General features: G+C 30.6%; 1 protein-coding gene across 1 annotated transcript; it reads left to right on the top strand.

The window, feature by feature from the left end:
• Positions 1–18,760: 18,760 nt before the first annotated feature.
• LOC126695267 (1-aminocyclopropane-1-carboxylate oxidase-like) lies at positions 18,761–20,738 on the top strand. Its single transcript, XM_050391947.1, has 4 exons — positions 18,761–18,965; positions 19,071–19,297; positions 19,692–20,025; positions 20,183–20,738. The coding sequence occupies exons 1-4, from the start codon at positions 18,861–18,863 to the stop codon at positions 20,474–20,476; spliced, it is 960 nt and encodes a 319-aa protein (XP_050247904.1). The 5' UTR covers positions 18,761–18,860; the 3' UTR covers positions 20,477–20,738.

The following is a 20,738-nucleotide window of genomic DNA, read 5'->3' as shown; positions in this document are numbered from 1 at the left end:
TAGAATTAACAATTTAATGATGATTGTTGTGAGGCAATTCACATATCATGTTCGCCGCATTATAAATTCCAATGAAACGAATCATAAGTAGTGGAGAGAGAGAGAGAGAGAGAGAGAGAGAGAGAGAGAGAGCAGTTAGAAGGCCTAAAAAGAGATTTGAAACAAAATGTCCAACCCACCACATGGAGATCACATGTTGCTCATAAATTTTGAGGTCGCTCGATGATGCACGGAATTGATATTACTAAGGGTATATTTGGTAGACTGTAATGGACACTGTAATGTAGTGATAGTTATTCCTATTCTTTAAAATGATAAATAATTATTCCTCTTTAAAAATGTTGTAGTAATTTTTTAAATTTATATATTTTCAAATATACAAAATTTCCATATGCACATAACAATAATAAAAATTAAAAATCATACAAAAATAACATCTTTCTCAAATTTGAAAAATATTACTTTTTAAGAAATATAATTGTATAATAAGTAAGATATTTCCTAAATATGAATTTCAAGTTTTATTCTAATATTACAACTTACAACTAAATGTATGAATATGTTTAGTTATTCTATTACAACACATTTTATTCTTAATAATAAAGATTATCATTCATGCCATAATCTCCATTAATTCAGTGTATCAACTGTTGACGATGAAATTGAACTACTAAATTCTTTTTTTGATAGATAAGATTGAATTTTAATTTATGACATTTGTTTTATGACTTTTAATTATTAGGCTTAAGATACCAATTAATTTTTTGATGTAAACGAGATTCGAACCTAAATCTTTTATTCAATAATAAGAAATTTTACTAATTAAACTAATTGGAACTCACGTATTATTGAAATTCAAACTCCTTTAAACGTGTGTTTTGACTTTGTGTCATGGAAAAACAAATGACTATCCTCAAATAATAACAGTTTTTCTTTTTGGGTGGAAAAAATAGTACAAATTGAGGATTTTATAATATAACAAGTAAAACACAAAACGCAATTTTGAAGATGAGTCCTTTTAGTGCCACATAAAGTGGCACAGAAAAAGCCACAACTCGCCCATGTGGCGAGTTGTGGTTGGTGGAGAGGTGGTGGTGGGACACCCTTCCACCAACCACAACTCACCACATGGGCGATTTGTGGCTTTTTTTGTGCGACTTTATGTGGCACAAAACTTTTCCTTTTGAAGATATTATGTTAACCCGAATCTCCATCGATAAGACTATTATTGTACGTTTTCACATCCAGCATTAATTACAACATCGTCTTCTATCATATATCTTTGTTATATGTTTTTCTTTCTTTTAGGTGGAAAGCCACCACCACCCTTCCACCAACCACAACTCATCACATGGGCGAGTTGTGGCTTTTTTTGTGCCACTTTATGTGACACAAGACTTTTCCTTTTGAAGATATCATGTTAACCCGAATTTCCGTCGATAAGACTATTATTGTAAGTTTTCACATCCAGCATTAATTACAACATTGTCTTCTATCATATATCTTTGTTATATGTTTTTCTTTCTTTTAGGTGGAAAGCCATATGTTTGGTTTACGGAAAGGAATTTATGATGATGTTGAACGTTTACTTTGAACAACTTGTATCGTATGGCTAGGAAATCATTTACAATGATAATAATCTTAGACGCAATGAAGATTGCTATCAAATACTAAATAGCGCTGGCATGTGGATGTGGTACACTAAATTTAGGGTTAGGTTAGGTCATTTTCCATTTCTCAACAAGTTGTCTTCTTCTTCTTCTTCTTCTTCTTCTTCCTTTTTTTAACAGTTTATGGGAGATACGAAAAGCATTATTCTTTTCCGGGAAAGCTTTTGCGATTTTGTTTAAGTAAAGCTGTCAAGGGAACCCAACCCCATAAACATATCCCTCCTTTTTTCTTTTTTCTTTTTTTCTTTTTTTTTTTTTTTTTTTTGAGACAAAGGTAAGCAAAATATTATTAAGAAAAACCAAAACTAAAAAATACACCACAAGTTCAAGCCAAATCCGAATGGAAAACATCTTCCACATCCTCAGGCAGAGATTCTACCCATACATCAGTATCGGCAGATAAAACTGCTACATATCCCTCCTATATATGTAATATAATATAATGGCAAAGTACGTAGCTAGTGTTAGGTTATTTTATTTTATTTTTATTTGGAGGGAAACTGTTAGTTGACCTAACTCCTAAGGACTATTGGTAAGTTTTAGGATTTTATCCATTGTATTGTCTTCCAATATATCTATCTTGTTAAGATGAGTACTTAAAAGTTATAACAATCATCATCTTTTTTTTTTTTTTTGCTTCCTATAACAATCATCATCTTCGTTTAATCATTTACCAAAAAAATGTTTATTTGTGATTGCAAAATGTATAATAATGTAAAGTTCTTACTTCTTAATTATACATAACAGTACTTACAAATGCAAACATATATAGTTATCTAATCTGCATATGATTGGAATCGCCGTCGATTATGCTAATTAGGTCGATCATATAAAAGAAATAGATTATGTATATATATGGATTCTAATTTCATATTTCGCTTAATAAAAAAAAAAAAAAACAAACAAACCGTTAGTCTTTATGAGTAAAATGAAGTGCACCCGAAGATTAGGTAGATAGAGGAGGCAAAGACTTAACATGTTGGTGCCCGTTTTGCATGCCACTAATTAGTGATTATAACATTGACTAGGGGTGTTCACTGAACCGCATAAACCACACAAGCAGCACCAAAACCGCCCGTAAAATGGCGTAACCGCACCGTACCGCAAGTAATAATGCACCGCACCGCACCACACCGCATGGTGCAATGCGATTTGTGGTTTTAAAATAAGAAAACCGCACAAACCGTACCGCACCACACCCTCTTTCTATATGAATATATTTATTTATTTTTAATATTAAATATATTATTAATAGTTTAATAACCCTAGTTTTTTTTTAAAAAAAAAAGTTTAATAAACCTAGCAAGTGTTGACTGGAAAAGTCAATCCAAAATAAAGAAAAACTACCTCAATAATTAAAAATTTGGCCAAAAAAAAGGAATAATTAGTTTTGGGCTGAGTAGAAAAAGCCCAAAATTTGAAAAATATACCGACTTCAAACTGCATCTTATACATAGTATTGCACATGTGACCATAAAAATGAGGTGCGGTGTGGTTATGGTTTTGGTTAAACTCTAAACCACACCACATCGCACCGCACATGTGACCGCAAAAATAAGATATGGTGCAGTTATTGTTTTAGATAAACCGCACCGCAGAGTAGGGTGTAAAAAATGGCCTAAAATCGCACCGCACCGCACCACGTACATCCCTAACATTAACAAGGAAAGCAAAAGCTACCAAGTAGCTTCGATGATATTCCTTCACTAGTAAATAGTAATCTAGAGGAAGCTCTAACCTAAGCCTCTAACATCAAAATAACCATATTCAGCGAAAAAAAAAAAAAAAAAAAAACGTCAAAATTATCATTTTTTAAATGATCTTCATTCAAAATTTTCCTCGAAAGAAGAATGGCCCCCATTTTTGAATCCTAATTTGACTCCAAAATTTATAACTTGATAATGAACTATTTATTATGGGCCCGTCAAAATTTATTTCAAAATCTTGACCGAAAGACTAAAATAGTCAAATTTGACCCGAACTAGTATTAGTTTAAAACTTGTATTTTGCATAAGATCATTAATTATTTAAACATTCCAAGATGGCACAATGTGATAGGTCAAGAACAATGGAAATAAAGAATATCGTTAAGTTAATTAATAACAATGAAGTTTCCAGGCAACTGCCTAGATTTAATTGCCTTTTTTTTTTTCTTTTTTTCTTTTTATAAGGTAGACAGGTCTGGTCAAACAAAACAAATATCAACCACATCTTTGTGATTAGAAAGAAGTCGTTCACCTGAAGCCCAAGATTTTCCTCTCTTTGTAAGCTGACCTCTTTAACGTCACCACGTTATAAAATGATTCCACTAGCCGCCATGACAAAAGTTGCCTAATCACATAGGTCAGCCTTCTTTGTCCTGCTTGTCTCCATCCGTGCCTAAATTTTATGAGAAATGTAATAAAACATGTTTTTTTTTTTAAAGTCTTCATAGTTGTTGAATTGGTAAATTTTTATCAGTTTTTCTGCTTTATTTGAATTCGTAGTTGACTTTTTTTCTTTTTTACCTATATATAATAACTTTTTATGTCGTCATTTGTGAATCTTTTTATGAACTTTTTTGTAATTCTAGACTCGTTGAAATTTTATACCAACTAAGTTATTTTACCATGAAATTTTAATAAACTTTTTTGTAATTCTAGACTTATTGAAATTTTAAACAAACTCAATTATTTTATAATCAAGGGTGGTTAGCCTATTGGTTAAGGGCTCACTCCTAAGGGCTTGGGAGGTGGAGATCCCAAGTTTGAATCCCGCAATAAAAAACGTCTGAAGAAATAACTTCATACTTTTGGTTCATGCTCATTAGCGTCTTCGACAGAGCTGGGTATACAGCTATGGCTCATTCAGATCCACTGTTTTAACGGGCCCTGGCCTAGCGGGTAGAGTGTCACTATTGTCACGCCTAGGTGGAAAAAAACCCAACTTAGGTCACCCCTTACCCATTTTTTAGATCAAAAAAAAAAAAAAAAAAGGTGACCAATGCATGAAAATTTACCTCAATTAAATCTTAATATGCCGGTCGAGTCTTGACAATAAAAGTTGGGAATTTTTTTATATATTAAATTAAACTTTTGACATTTAAAAATTGACATTATCTTCATATTGATCCCTTACAGTATTATTGGATGGAGGGAGAGTAGAGGGAAAGAATAAAAAAGGTTTAATGAATACTGTTTGAATGTATTTTAACTTTTAAGGGAGGAGGGGAGGGGTTTGGAGAAATTCTAAAGTATCTTACAGGTTTTTTTTTTTTTTTTTTAATTTAAAATCAGAAAAAGTTTAATTAGATAACCAAAAATCCGCTCCAAAAAAAGGGATAACCACAAATGAAGCATAAGGCAATTACAAAACGCAATAAAGATGAACATAAGGGAGCAGGCAAAACATACTCAGCATCGATACCAACTAACTTGTCGCTGGATATTTGCTGGACATTCTCCAAACCACATTTGAATTAATGTTGTCAATATTCGAGCAAATTGAGCCTGCAGGTTCAATTCCATAATATCTCATACTCTTTAAATCTTGAGTCTTAAGTCTTACCTGCAATGACTCTTCCATTGGCGTCCCTACCCCTATAATCCCTAAACCACCGTCCCATCCCATGCAATACCAACAAAAAAAGAGTACTGTTAATTGGAAGAATTACCATTAGATTAGCAAACTTGAGGATATATGAGGTCATTAATATCACACATAGGATAGTACATAAATATATAGGCACCGAACCTTCTCTTTTCTCAGGTATACTGAAAATCTCTAACTCTCTCACTATAGAGTTTTTAGAGATTTTTCATTTACTGACTTGACTTTAGGAGGTTTTTTTTTTGCCGGTACCACACTGGTGCCTTCTGTTTGGTCCTTCTGTTCTTATTTCACATGTACCCATTAGCGTGATTTGGAGCTTACAACAACTCATTGACGATTTCAGCATATCAGCTCCCGACACCCTACAAGCACTTAGTGAAACAATGTTTAAAAGTGAGATAGAGATAGTGTCCTAATTTTTAGGATTTCTATTTACGTAAGAGTTGATAAAAATTTGAAGGCATAAAACTTAGTAACTTAAAAAAAAAAAAAAAAAAAAAAAAAAAAAAAAAAAAAAAGTAAATTACTCTTTTAACTAGTTTGTGTTTTTGGATTTAAAATTATCTAACTAAAAGATAGGGGTATATTAGAGAGTTAAAGAATTTGTGTAAGGATATTTTAGTACACAAAATGATGAAACTCCAATAGGAAATCCTCTTATTAATAGTATTAGCATGTAACCTATGCAAATTTATGGATGCACATAAAATTAAACACAATTTTTATTATAAAAATATAAATATTTAGTCAAATTATTTTAAAAAATAGCATGTAACACATGTATATGTATGGACGGATTTAAAATTAAACACAATTTTTATCATAAAAATATAAATAATTAGTCAAATGATATTTTTTTAAGTAAATGTAATTAGTCACATATTAAAATTCTTACCCAAATTTAATACTATGATCATTTTTTTTTCAATTTTTAATAAGATAGAATGTGTGGTGATCTTTGTTGTGTGGTGATTTTTATTGAGTATATATGATTAATTTCTTATATTTTATTTTATAGTTTATTAATATTGAATTCTTAGTAGTTAGTATTTTGCACTCATTAACTCATTTGGCACAAATATTAAAAAACTTAAATAGACCCATAACACAAATTTAAGTGGATAATTATAGTGTGATCTCCACATAAATTTAGACACATGACACAAAATTGGATTATAATTTCAAATTCTAATTGAACTTTCTCTGAATTTTTCCTATTAAAATACACACACACACACACACACACACATATATATATATATATATATATATCTTTTATCTAACATCGTACACATTCATTATATAGTAAAAATACTAAATTAAAATTAAAATTTTTTATTTATATTTTCTAAATTTAGATGCATAAATTTTCATGTAAAGATAATTGGAATAAAATTAGAATCTAATTTTGATTCTTAGTTGAGCTTCCACTTTAATAGATCATATATGATTTGTGAGTGAAACTGAGAGTCTCGTATAGAGGAAAAATAAATAACTTGAGAAATTAATAGGTTATTGCTCAAAAATCATGATAAATTCTAGGAACAATATACTAATACTAGAATGCCATAAAAAAAAAAAAATTTAAAAACCTAGGAACGATATACTATCCGGATGTGTTTTGTCAACAATAGTGATGATCGGTGATTCATGAATAGGTTATTGCTCAAAAATCATGATAAATTCTGGGAACGATATACTAATACTAGAATGCCACTTAAAAAAAATTAAAAAACCTACGGTTGATAATTTACCTTAACAATTTCAATCTTCTTTTGCTTATTTTAATTTTATTTGACAAGATCCCTTTTTTCTATTTTGGAAGAATAAAATTGGTGAGCCAGAACCGGCAGTCCTCTCTCTACTTTTTAATTAATTTTTTAGGGTCCCTCTCTCCTATTTTCATCCTTATGGAACTTATAAATTTTTTTTTTTCTTTTTCAAATCTACTAATTTTCGACCGTTCTTTTTCTTTCTCCGCACGTTTTAATTTCTCTCCGCCTAACGGGTGTTTGGTGAAATAAGAAAAAAAATTAGTAAGACTGTTAAGAGGAAAATTAGCATCCTAGGAATCAAAATTCAAAAGTAAAAGCAGAGAGTAGTAGTCATCATTTGATTAACTAGCTGGCGGACAAGTTCCTAATTAAGCTAATTTGACCTCTAGGAATTTCAATGCGGAAAAACCATGAAAAATGCTATCATCATTGACAAATCGGTTCTGCCGTAGATTCGTGGAAAAAGATCATCTCTATTGAAAAATGGATCTGTTTTATGGTTAAAATTAAACATTACAAATTTAAAGATGAATAAACTACTTAAATGACTTGCGCTTTATACCCTGTAAAATTTTGAAAATAAAATTTTAATTGTGAAAGGGAGAAAATCCTATTTATTTTTCATAAAAATTTATAAGTCAAACATGTAATCAAAGAAGCATATTCCTTCCTCATGACATGATTAGGGTTGATGTTTACTTGTAATACTAAATTGCTTATGAGGTCCTCATGTATTGCTTTTATCATCGGTGGCAGAGTAAGAAATTTTTTGTTGTGATGGGGGAGGGGACATAAAATAGGATGATTAATAAGTTTTTTTATTTTTTTTTTATTTTTTATAATCCTATATATACTGTATTATGTGTAATAGTTTAAAAGAGTACTGTAATCAAATACTGTATTAAATAATTTAATTTAGCGGTTTCTAAAAAAAAAGTATTAAATAATTTATAACCCAATATGTGTACTACAAAAAGTATATTTATTAAATTTGACCAATAGTTCTATTATTCACCCAAAAAAAAATGATTTTTTAAAATTATCTTCAATCAACAATTATTTAGATACTAAAAAGGTACAAAATCACTAATAAAAATATAACTCATTTTTAATTGGTTAAAATACGTTATATTTTCAAATATAAAAATATATTTTTTAATTAGGAATTAAGTTGTGATAAGCCTAACTACTTTAGCTTCATATATAAATAGGTATACATTTTTAAAAAATTATTTATATTTAATTAAGATTTGTTTGGTGCTTGCAGGAGTTTTTCCTTTTGTCCCTCTACTTGTTTGGTATACACGTGTGAGTGGAATTCTACATTAAATAATAATAAGAAAAATGAGGGGTTTATATAATATAGTTGAACTCATACCCATTAGGATTAGGTTTTTTAGATTAAGTGGTATCCTTATATGTTATATTAATCACTCAAATTGAAGGCTCCCAACACTAACCCTTATGAAGAACATTTAGGGTATGTTTGGTTAAGTGAATTTTAGGAAGGATGGAAAAAAAAATGGAGATAAAATGGGGAGAGAAAGAAATTTATTAACATGTTTAGTTGGGTGGATTTGTGGAAGGAAAACTAGTGGGGTCAGGATATTTTCTCCCCAGGCCAACCAAAATGGTTTCTCCCCAAATTGGGGAGAAAACTGAAGAGGAAAACCAATAGGAATAAATGGATCAAAAAACCCATGTGCAATGTGCACATGAATTTGTTAAGGCCAGTATGGTTTCAAAAAGTAGTGTATTCACTTTTCATTTTTTTATTTTATATTCAAACCTTGAATATGAATATAGGAAAAAAAAAACCTCATTTTCACATTTGGTAGTGTTCGGTAAGTTGTATTGGATATATAATTTGAGTATAGAATACATCATACTCAGGTCTGGTCATTGTTTTCTATTAAAAAAAAACAGTAAATTTTCTTACTTACACACATCACATCACTAAGAAAAAAGTAATTTTGTGTTTTCATAATATTTATGAATATGCCACTGTATTCGTATTCATAGAAAACAAAAACCCTAAAAAATTATTTTCATTTTTTGTATTCAAATCCAACTTTTAGGATATTAAAAATAAAAACTGAGTATAACTGCTAAAACCAAACAAGTTTATTAGTGATGGGTCCTACAAAAAATTGAAAATAAATACATAATATTGCACTTTTTTCGACTAACTAAATAGCCTCTTAGTTTCTTCTTTGAGTACTTTTTTTTTTTCTTTTTTTTTCTGTTATACCATATGTTTTTTTTTTCTTCTTCTTCTTCTTTAGGTTTTTTTTTTGTCTTTTTCTGTACTTCTCATTCATTCTTTTTTTTTTTTTTCTTTTTTGTGCTCATATGTTTTATATCCTTTGACTTGTGCTCTTAAAAGAATTTTGAAGTGTCCATACACAATTTTTAATAAAAAATTTTGTTACCTTTTATTTTATTTAATAAGACATAATTGTAAATGTATACCAAATTTATTTTCTATCCTCTCATTTTTGTTAGCAACCAAACAAATGAGTTTTCTATCTCTTCACTTTTCCACATCCTCCCAACTAAACACATATGAGAGAAAACAAAATTTCTTTTATCCTCCTACTTTTTTATCTCTTTCTTATTTTTTATTCTCTCACTTTTCCACTACTCCAACCAAATAGACTTTAGAGTTGTGCCAAAACTCTTCTACCCCAATCAGGAGGATTGTTTGTATTTTCTTAATCTCAAAATGAACAATGTGAAACAGACTTGGCCTAATGAATTGCCCTTCACTTGGATCGCTAATACCTAAAATAACATAGCTGAAAATAGTTTTAGAAAATTAATAAAATCCCATGAGTCCTCACCTTTCTATGACTAGCCGGCCATGATAACATGGTAACAAAAGAAGTTCTTTTTTTTTTTTTTTTTTTTTACTAAAATAACAAAAGAAGTTCTAACTCCTGGGAAGATTATCACCGATTATGGGTCCATTTGGATACAGCTTATTTTGCTTAAAGCTAAAAACTGAAAATACTGTAACAAAATAATTTTTAAATGTGTGAATGGTGCTGTGAAACCCATTTTTAATTAAAGGTTTGGTGAAAAATGATGTTTGTGGGTCCCGTGAACAGTACACAGGACCCACTGACAATGCTATCTTCGACCAATCTGTGAACATTCAAAGTACTAGTGGGTCTCGTGCATAGTGTACGGGACCCACTGGTAGGTCTGTGTCCCACGTGAAACCAACTTCTAGTAAAAAAAAAGAAGAAGAAGAAGAAACGTGAAAACTCAAAACGCAGACGCAGGAAATTCCTATCCAAACATACAGTAAGGCTGGGTTTGGAAACACGTTGCTATCCAAGTCTGCATTTCCGTAGGTGGGTCCCATACACTGTTCACAAGACCTACAAATACCTCTTTCAGCAAATATAACTTCTAAACTGGGTCTTACGGCATTATTCACACATTTAAAAATTATTTTACTATAATGTTTTTAGTTTTCAATTTTTAATTTTTAGCAATAAGTGATATTCAAACATACCCTAACTTTACTGAGTCCTAACTTTACTGAGTCCACGTCCACATGAAAACAAAAAAAATAAAATAAAATAAAAGAGTTGGTTTGACAATAAATATTAAATAAATATGATTGACCTTTTTGTAAGGATACCAATAATTTTTTTTACATATTTTAAGGGACTACCCCCTGATTACCGAGATTTGGAGGGGAGTAAGAATACAAACACTACCTCAATTAAGAATAAACAGATGACCACTTCTTCTCTTCAACCAGTTGTTACCTCATGTTCTACAACAACAACAACAACAACAACAAAAAAGTGTTTTTAATGTAAGATAGAATCTACTTTTAAGTTTTGTAATTTATTAATTTTGATATTTTTATGTTAGGTTTAGGGCATTTATTTACTTATTTTTAGGTGTTTTTAATGTTTTTTATGTCAAAATTGGTTCCTGTTATGATTAGGTATTAATTAGGACTTATTTTAGAATATATTTTATTGTTTGTCAAGTTTTACAGAGCCCTTAAATAGACTCCAAAGTCTGTAAACGCTTTTCAGTATTATTGAAATCAATAAAATTAAGACTTTTTGTCTTCATATTTTCTGGTGGATTCTAGACCCCTTTCTTCTTATAGATTCAAGGACTCTTATGGATTCAAGGAACTCTTGTGGATTCAAGTTTATTTTCAGAAGTAAATGTGTTTTGTTTCTTGTTTTCTAGAAGTAGGCGTGTTCTGCTTTTTGACGCTTACGCTTCCGCATCCTGCATCAGTTGGTATCAGAGCCTTGACTTATCCTGGTTTGGTGGCTAATGTATGAGATGGTAGCAATTCCGATGATAGAAAACTTAGCGAGTATTACGTGACATACAGTTAGCACTCACAAATATCTTTACTAGGATGTTGTCGTTGGAGCATGAAAACTATAGGGATGGGTATTGCAGAGATATAACTCACGGGCAACCTATTGGTAAGCAAATTTCATATAGGCTTTATAAAAGAATTGCAAGTTTTAGGCTTCGTTTGGGAGTTCATAAGGAAAGGGAATGGAATGGAATGATCATAAAGTAATGGAATGAAATGATATATATTTAAGTAAGGGAAAAGAATGGAAAAGAAAGAAATGAGATGGAATTAAGTAATCTTGTTTGGATATTTTAAAATAAAGGAATGGAAAGGAATGAAACGAATGGAATGTAAGTAGCCTTATTTAGGAGTAACATAGAGGGAAAGGAATGGAATCATTTTATAAAAATATTACTATTAGACCCATATTTTAAAATAAATGGTTGTATATATAGGTGTATTTTAGGAGTTTTAGTAAAAAAATTCATTAAATCTAATTTCATTCTCTCCAATTCCATCCAATTTCAAGGGGAATGAAAATTTGAGGTTTTAAGGAAATAGAGAAGAATGAATGTTCCCTCCTATCCATTTCATTCTCTCCCACTTAGACTTCATTTGGGAGTTCATAAGGGAATGGAATTGAATAATCATAAGAGAATGGAAAAGAATGGAATGGAATGAATTGTATTTAAGGAAGGGAAAAGAATGGAAGGAAATGGAATTAAGTAACCTTAATTGGATGTTTTAAAATAAAGAAATGGAAATGAATGAAAATGAATGGAATGTAAGTAATCTTGTTTGAGAGCAATATGGAGGGAATAGAATGAAATTATTTTATGACAATATTACTATTAGACTCATATTTTAAAATAAAGGGTTGAATATATACGAGTATTTTGGCAATTTTAGTAAAAACAAACATTAAATCTAATTTCATTCCCTCCCAATTTCGGGGGGAATGAAAATTTGAGATTTTAAGTTAATAGAGAGGAATGAGTGTTCCCTCCTACCCGTTTCATTCTCTCCCACTTAAACTCCCAAACAAGGAATGAACTTTTCATTCCCTCCATTAAAACTCCCAAACAAGGGAAGGGAAGAATATTCTAAAATTATTCATTTCCATTCCATTCCCTCCTCTTAAACAAATAAATGAACTTTTTATTCCCTTCATTAAAACTCCCAAATAAGGAAATGGAAAAATATTCTAAAATTATTCTTTTCATTCATTTTCATTTCATTCACTCCTCCCAAATGAGGGCTTAATGGTTATTTTTATAAAGAAGATTTTCTTGATTGGTTACTTGATCTTGAGGATTTATTTGACTTTGGAGAATATTTATTATGAGAGAAAAGTTAGACTTGCTTTGTATAAATTTATTGAGTATGCCTTAAGTTGGTGGGAACAAATACAGTTTGATAAAATTAGACGAGGTAAAGACAAAATTCGTTCATGGCCAAGGATGAAAAAATGCTTGCTATCAATTTTTATGTCTTCCCACCATTCCTTTGCTTCACCATCCAATTTATTGAATGTAAGCCATACTCTTTCTTCATCACAAATTTCTAGATAATCAAAATACTCTTTCAAATTAAGAAGTCAATCAATAAAATCCAACTTACACATCTCTCCATCAAAGAATGGAATTTTCTTATATTTAGGAGTGCGTCTATTGGTGTTGCTCTGGGAGGATTTCCTAGCAAGAGGGGTAGCGACTGGGCTAGCCCTCTTGCTAAAAATAAATAAATAAATAAAAAGAAATCTAATTTCGTAAAGGCTGGGCTTGAACATATATGCCCACCTTTAACATCAAGGGACCTACATTCCATCCGCAATGTGATCTGTTTTTTTGCAGTGGATATATCCTGCAATCAAACTCTCAAAGAATGAGAGAATTAATGTAGGAGCCACATTTAAATCATCAACTAATGGGAACCTGCTAGCAATTATACAAGGAGTGCGCAATACTTACCTAACCTAACTAAAAGTTGTTTGCCCCCCAAAAAAAAATTTATTAGAAAAATGAGAAAAAAAAAAAAAAAAAAAAAAAAAAAGAAGTTGGTTTGTCTATATTTTCATTCACTGATCTTGCATGTTGATCTGCTTTCATTTTCCAATAAAAATAAAAAATATTTTTTTTATGATAATGGATAAAATTGCTATCATATAATAGTGGAATGGATTGTGATGTGAGTAAGGATCATTGTTAAAAGGATCAAACTGTCTCCCACTAAGATCTAATGGAAATTAAACATTCATGCGGAGGAGGATGAGAGGTTAGCTTCAATGTGAATGTCAATTTTGAAGCCAGAATATCACCAACTAAAAGGTTAAGTGGCCCATTCCACTTTCAGCTTCCTCCTTTTTTTTAATTATTATTATTAGGAGCATATGAATGGTTATGATTTTTTTAAAATTTTTAATTAAATTTTAGGCTAAGGTCAAATCAATTGATCCAAAATGGAAAGGGAATGAATATGAATAATATTTTAGGGGAATGGTAAACCTTTAGCTGGAATTTACTCAGCAGTTGCCCTTTATGTCTCGCTTTTCTTGGGTTGCAAAGAGTATTCCACCAAATAAGAAATTTAAATAAACAAATACTTTTCTTTTTCTTTCTTCCTCTTCTTTTTGACAATGATGTAGGGGCATTCACACTTCCTTTCTTAGTAGTCCCCGTATCATAGGAGGTGAGGTGGTACCTTGAATAGCAATTGTGTATAATATTTCTCTCACGCAAACGTTGGACCTATTTCTGTATGAGGGGAGGTGGTATTATGTATAACGGGTTTACATGATACAATATCTCGCTTACATGAAGTGATCCCGCAATTGTGATATCTATTCTCATGTTAGAGATGTTATGTGCAACTATTTTATATAATACTAGCTTGTAATTCATGCAAACATATAGATGCATTTAAAATTAAACATAATTTTTATTATAAAATAGAAAATAATTAGTCAAGTTATTAAAAAAAAAAAAACATGTAACACATGTATACATATGGATACATTTAAAATTAAACACAAATTTTATTATAAAAATATAAATAATTAGTCGAATTATTTTTTTAAAAGTAAATGTAATTAGTCATATATTAAAATTCTTACCTAAATTTAATACTATTGATGATCATTTTTTTCTTCTAATTTTTAATAAGACAGAGCGTGTGGTAATCTTTGTTGTGATGTGATTTTTATTGAGTATATGTGATTGATTTTTTATTTATTAATTTTTTAGTTCATTAATATTAGATTCTTAGTATTTTGCACTTATTAACTCACTTGGTACAAAAATTGAAAAATTGAAATGGACACATGACACAAACTTAAGTAGATACTTATAAAGTGGTCCTTACATAAATTTAGACACAGCACAAAATTGGATTCTAATTTCAAATTCTAATAGAGAAATAATGTATACAATTTTTACAAAAAATAATAATAATGGTGTCATAGGCCAAAGTTATCATCTTTCTTTGGATTCTACCCAAACAATTAATTTCCAGATATATTTAAAGCTACTAAAAATAATGAGAGAGAGAGAGAGAGAGGATTGTACTAAAATTAGGTATTTTTAATGCTTTGTATGTCTTGCTGTAAAACATTTTTACTAAAATATAGTGCATTGACAAAACACCCTCCAAAAAGAACCTAATTTTTTGGCCTTTTTGGAGTTGGCTTTGATGGGACTCCCACCCAAATATATATATATATATATATATATATATATATATATATATATATATTTCCTTAACGTTTTTATGAATTCTAATCCTAAACCAAACCACCCCCAAATTCTCTTTTTGGGTTACAATCTAGTCTCATGTAAATTATGAAAATTGATTTAGAATTTTGACTAACTATCTTTCTTCTATAAAAATTTTAAAAAGCCTAATAATTTCAAACCATATCTAACAAAATATTATCACTAAAATGACTAAGCCAATATACCAATCATTCACAATAATATAAAAGATTTACGTGAAAATGAAAAATCATGAGACAAATTGCAAATATATTCACTATTAGAAAATTAATTATAATATTTTCTCAAGTTTATGCCTAACTTGAGATCCGTACTAAATATAATAATATCTCTTATCTAAGAATGGATGTGAACTCACCTTATATTTCACTCACTCTGAAAATAACTATATGTTGTTATAGCACCTTGAACCCCTCCCTAATGTAAACCCAAGTGTTTTTTTCTTGCTTTGCAACATTAATCCAAGTCTTGTAAATTCTCTTTGATTTGTGCATTTAAAAAAAAAAAAAAAACTTTGTCGAGAAAATCCAAACCATAAAATCTTTTGTAGCACTACTTATTTATAAGACTTCAGTTTCTATCATTAGATGATAAGAAATACATTACTTTTTTTTTTTTTAATAAGGAAAACCTATTGCTTATTTAATAAGAAAAAATATTTTCCCTCTATTCTAAGAAATAAACTTTTCTTCCACACAATATAGAAACTCAAATGCAACCAAGTAAATTTCCATTCTATGTTTAAAAATCAAAGTAACTAACCAGGTTATAATAAGCAATCCCATAAAAATAAAAATAAAAGATATAATAAGAAACCGTTTCCCAAACCATTTAATCATAATAGCTAACGAACTAAATGGTTTAATTAATGAGAGTACTTATCTCCTTGCAATAAGTCGAAAGTCACAAAAATATTTATAAATATGGATATGGCAAGTTGTTATTGGTAGGGGGAAAAAACGAGATCAATTGTGAGTTCAAATAAGAACCAGTAAAGATTGACCAACTCAACTTTTGTGAAAAATAGTGTTTATAATAGTATTCATTGGCTTGTCGTTAGACCCACTTCCCCCCCTAAACAACACTCATGCGCAACCTAATATTTGATCCTAGCAATTCGAACATGAATACCCAAGTTTAATCATTTAATTTTCTTGCAAATAACATATTGTACATCATATATGACCGGTAAAAATAGGAAAAATGAATATAGAGTTCTTAACTTTTTTTTTGGTAAAAAATATGATCTGCCCAAAATGAAAGTAATATGTAATGTGGATAGAGGAAAATCTTCCACTAATTGAGTTAGTTATTACTCATGATGTAATGAATTTGTCTTCTTCTTAATAATGTTACAAGTTTTTCATTAAAAAAAAAAGTAATATGGTTTTTTTTTTTTTTGGTTGAAGTCCCCAAATATCTTCTCAAAAAAAAAAAAAAAAAAGGGTCACAAAATAGATACAACTTTTTAAAACGGGAAGTTATATTTTTTATATTACCCTTTATTTTAAATATATATATATATATATATAAATAAAAATAAAAACAAATAAAATTCTTACTAAAAGGCATATGACTCATATCACCTCTAAATTCTATCATAATGTAAGGACATTTCAGGAATATCAATATCTTAACCTTTGCATTAATAAAAAATGAGGGATTATTAACGAAGAGCACTTATATAGGACACAATTCTGTGAAAGAAAAGCAAGAAAGAACAGATCAAAGTACAACTAAGGAGTTATATACAATTATACAAAGGCGGATTGATTGCAAACTTCGTCGCAATTAACAAGGCCATCCCATCCACCACAAAAGCTCTTGAAATTAATTTAGCTTAACGAAGTATTTTGTGATATCATAGTTGCAACTTAAACAACGACAGACAATGTGTCCAATCAACTAGATCAAGAATTATTACATTTAAAAAAATAAAATAAAAAGCACACGAGTTTGACCCTTTGACTTAATTGAAGTGACTAAAAATATGATAATTCTGGTATAAGATTAGGCTTAAGAATAAAGAAACACAATTCAAATGCAAAATGCGTGGAAGCCACCCCCCAACCTCATGCCAAATAAACTCATAGTAATCATGTCCGTGTCACGCACACGTATATTTTGGTTAATCAGTTGACAGAACAATTATAATTTGTATCTATGACAACACCTATAGGTTATAGGTAACAGTCTAATGGAAAATACCAACTATAATTTGCATTCGAAGTTGAAGATTTTCCATTTCCAATGTAAACATGGGATTTATAGTCCTACTCCTAGATTATGAGCCAAACTAGACTTTGCCGACATCAAAAATGCAAATTAAAGATAAAACTTTTATCGGCTTGATTAGTGAGCTTTAAAATAGACCAATCAAATCCATCTAGTATTATATAATATCAAAATCACACCCAAAATTAACTGTAAGGTGGCTTCTTTTTTTTTTAATTATATATTTTTGGGTAAGGTTGTAAGGTGGCTTATATATAAAAGCGCACAGTAAAGTTTAATCAAAACTTAACATGCATGTACAATTTAGTAGCATGGGAAATCATGGAGATATATATATGGTCTGGTTCTGTTCTGGACCAGTGGACCTCTAATTTTTTGAAATAAAGACAAGTGTGAAAAAGGTCACTGTATTCACCGAAAAAAAGAAAAAAGAAAAAGGTCACTGTACAAAGGCACATGGGGATGTATAACTTGTCATTGTATCTAATTAAAACAACGCCCAATAATTCTTGACGTGGAGGAGCTACAACCTCAATACATTGCATATTCCAGTCTCTAGAGGTGCAAGAGCTGGGTACCTTCCCAAATATCACTCTCAAAAATCAAACGCATAAAAATTTGAATAAACAATCCTAGAAAGTTCTTGTGGTCATTGGTCATCCTTTCCTAGTCATTGGTCAAATTTACAAAGGAATCAGCCACCAAGTTGGAGAAATGATAAGATACTTATTGTAGGTAAATGACGTGATCCACCATTCCACTAAGAAATTCATAACTGTTTAAAATTGCTGAGTCAAAAAAAATTTAAAACAAAAACTAATTACCGACTCAGCAATTTTAAACAAGTTAGAATTTTTTAGTAGAATGGTAAATAAGTGACGTGATTCATCATGAGGACTATATAATTTTTCACCAAATTGGGTCCAACCCCACAGTATAGGAGAAGAAATTATACAATCCTCTAGTAGACCACGTCACTTGTCCACGTTTTACTAAAAGACTCTCACTTGTTTAAAATTATTGAGTCAATAATCAATTTCTATTTAAATTTTTTTTTACTCAATAATTTTAAATAGATGCAATTTTTTTAAAGAAATGATAAATTGCATCACTTATCCACTACAATGACATTATAATTTCTCGAATAGGAAAGGCCAGGGACCAAGGAGTAGAGTCGTATTCAACAAGGCAAGGCTCTAATTTCCACTAACTATCTGTCTCTGACTCTTTTTTTTTTTTTTTAATTTGTTAAAATAAAAACCATTTTTTTATTATTAATTTAGTCACCTTTTTAATATCAAAACAAAAACAAAAACAAACCAGCCCTCCACTCCACAGTCGTTCCTTTAACCTCTATAAATAGCAGACCACCCAAATGGCACTACACCATCCAATTCCAAACAAACACAGCTTTTAGCTTTTGCTACTTTGCTTCCTTCACAAAGAGAGAGAGAGAGAGAGAGAGAGAGAGATGGAGAACTTCCCAGTGATCAACTTGGAGAAACTAAATGGTGAGGAGAGAGGAGCAACCATGGAGATAATCAAAGATTCCTGTGAAAACTGGGGCTTCTTTGAGGTAGATACCATATCTTGAACCTAAGTTGTACCATTATTTATGTTGTTCACATTGTTTCCATATATGGGTCTAACAATTTTGTGTGTTTCTGTCTCAAAATTGTAGTTAATAAATCATGGCATATCCCATGAACTAATGGACACCGTGGAGAGGTTGACAAAGGAGCACTACCAGAAGTGTATGGAGCAAAGGTTCAAGGAACTTGTGGCAACCAAAGGTCTAGAGGGTGTTCAGACTGAGGTCAATGACTTGGATTGGGAGAGCACCTTCTTTTTGCGCCATCTTCCTCAATCCAATATATCTGAGATCCCAGATCTCCAAGATGAATACAGGTAATTCACTTAAGCATGCTTTTTGTACATCAACCATATATACTTATTACTTACTGTAGCACACATATATATTTATATAGACTAGTCTAGTGGCTTCATTTACTATTTTTACTACCAAAATTTTAATCTGTGTCATTTGTTCCCCAATAAACATATTGTTGAGATAATGGTCCCATATAGGTACTAGCTAGCTTGCTAGCTACATTTTGTACTCCCAACGGTTTATGCTACTATATGATTAATTTTTATTATTTCCTTCAGAATATTCCGAATGATACTAGAAGTATTTTTAAAACAAACTCCCAGTTTATATAAAAGGCATCCTTTTTTTTTTTTTTTTTTTTTTTTTTACACAAAAGGCTCTCTATCTCATAATTAATTATAATTACAACAGGAAGGTGATGAAGGAATTTGCATTAAAGTTGGAAAAATTAGCAGAGGAACTCCTAGACCTGTTATGTGAGAATCTTGGACTAGAGAAAGGTTACCTGAAAAAGGCATTCCATGGATCAAAGGGTCCAAATTTTGGCACCAAGGTTAGCAACTACCCTCCGTGTCCAAAGCCAGACCTTATAAAGGGTCTTCGTGCCCACACAGATGCTGGTGGGATCATCCTACTCTTCCAGGATGACAAGGTCAGTGGTCTCCAGCTACTCAAAGATGATCAGTGGATAGACGTGCCCCCTATGCGCCACTCCATTGTTATTAACCTTGGTGACCAAATTGAGGTATACTTTAATCTATATATATATATATTACATGTCTTGCATCAAAAAATAAAAATAAGAGAGAATTCAGTTTAAAATTCTTTATCATCTATCGACAAAATTTTGGAGATATCTAACGACTATATATGATGCTATATGTATATAAATATAAATATAGGTCATCACCAATGGGAAGTACAAGAGTGTGATGCACAGAGTGATAGCCCAAACAAATGGAAACAGAATGTCAATAGCTTCGTTCTACAACCCTGGGGGTGATGCTGTTATATATCCAGCACCAACACTGGTGGAGAAAGAGGAAGATGAGAACAACAATTCGTACCCAAAATTTGTGTTTGAAGACTACATGAAGTTGTATGCTGGCCTCAAGTTCCAGGCCAAGGAGCCCAGATTTGAAGCCATGAAAGCCATAGAATCTAATGTTAATGTGGGTCCAATTGCAACAGCTTAATACCACATTTTAATTACTAAAATAAATTCTCCAAAAAAAAAAAAGGCTAGAATAAGAAAGTGTGTTGTCTGTTAAAAGGCTAAAGCCTTGGGGAAGTGTGACACTACTACAAGCTTTAAGTAGATATTATATAATTTATACATGTGATGAGCTCTTTAAAAAGCCAATTACTTGGGAGGGTCTCTATTTGTTATTTGTAGAAAGCAACCGAAATTACCACTTCTAATATTATTTAATGAGAATGATGTTTTATTGTTTGTTA

The sequence above is a fragment of the Quercus robur genome, chromosome 8 (genome assembly GCF_932294415.1).
Source record: "Quercus robur chromosome 8, dhQueRobu3.1, whole genome shotgun sequence".
Classification (NCBI taxonomy): Eukaryota; Viridiplantae; Streptophyta; class Magnoliopsida; order Fagales; family Fagaceae; genus Quercus; species Quercus robur.
Note: the sequence above shows the minus strand (reverse complement) of the source record. Positions and strands in the feature narration are given on the sequence as shown.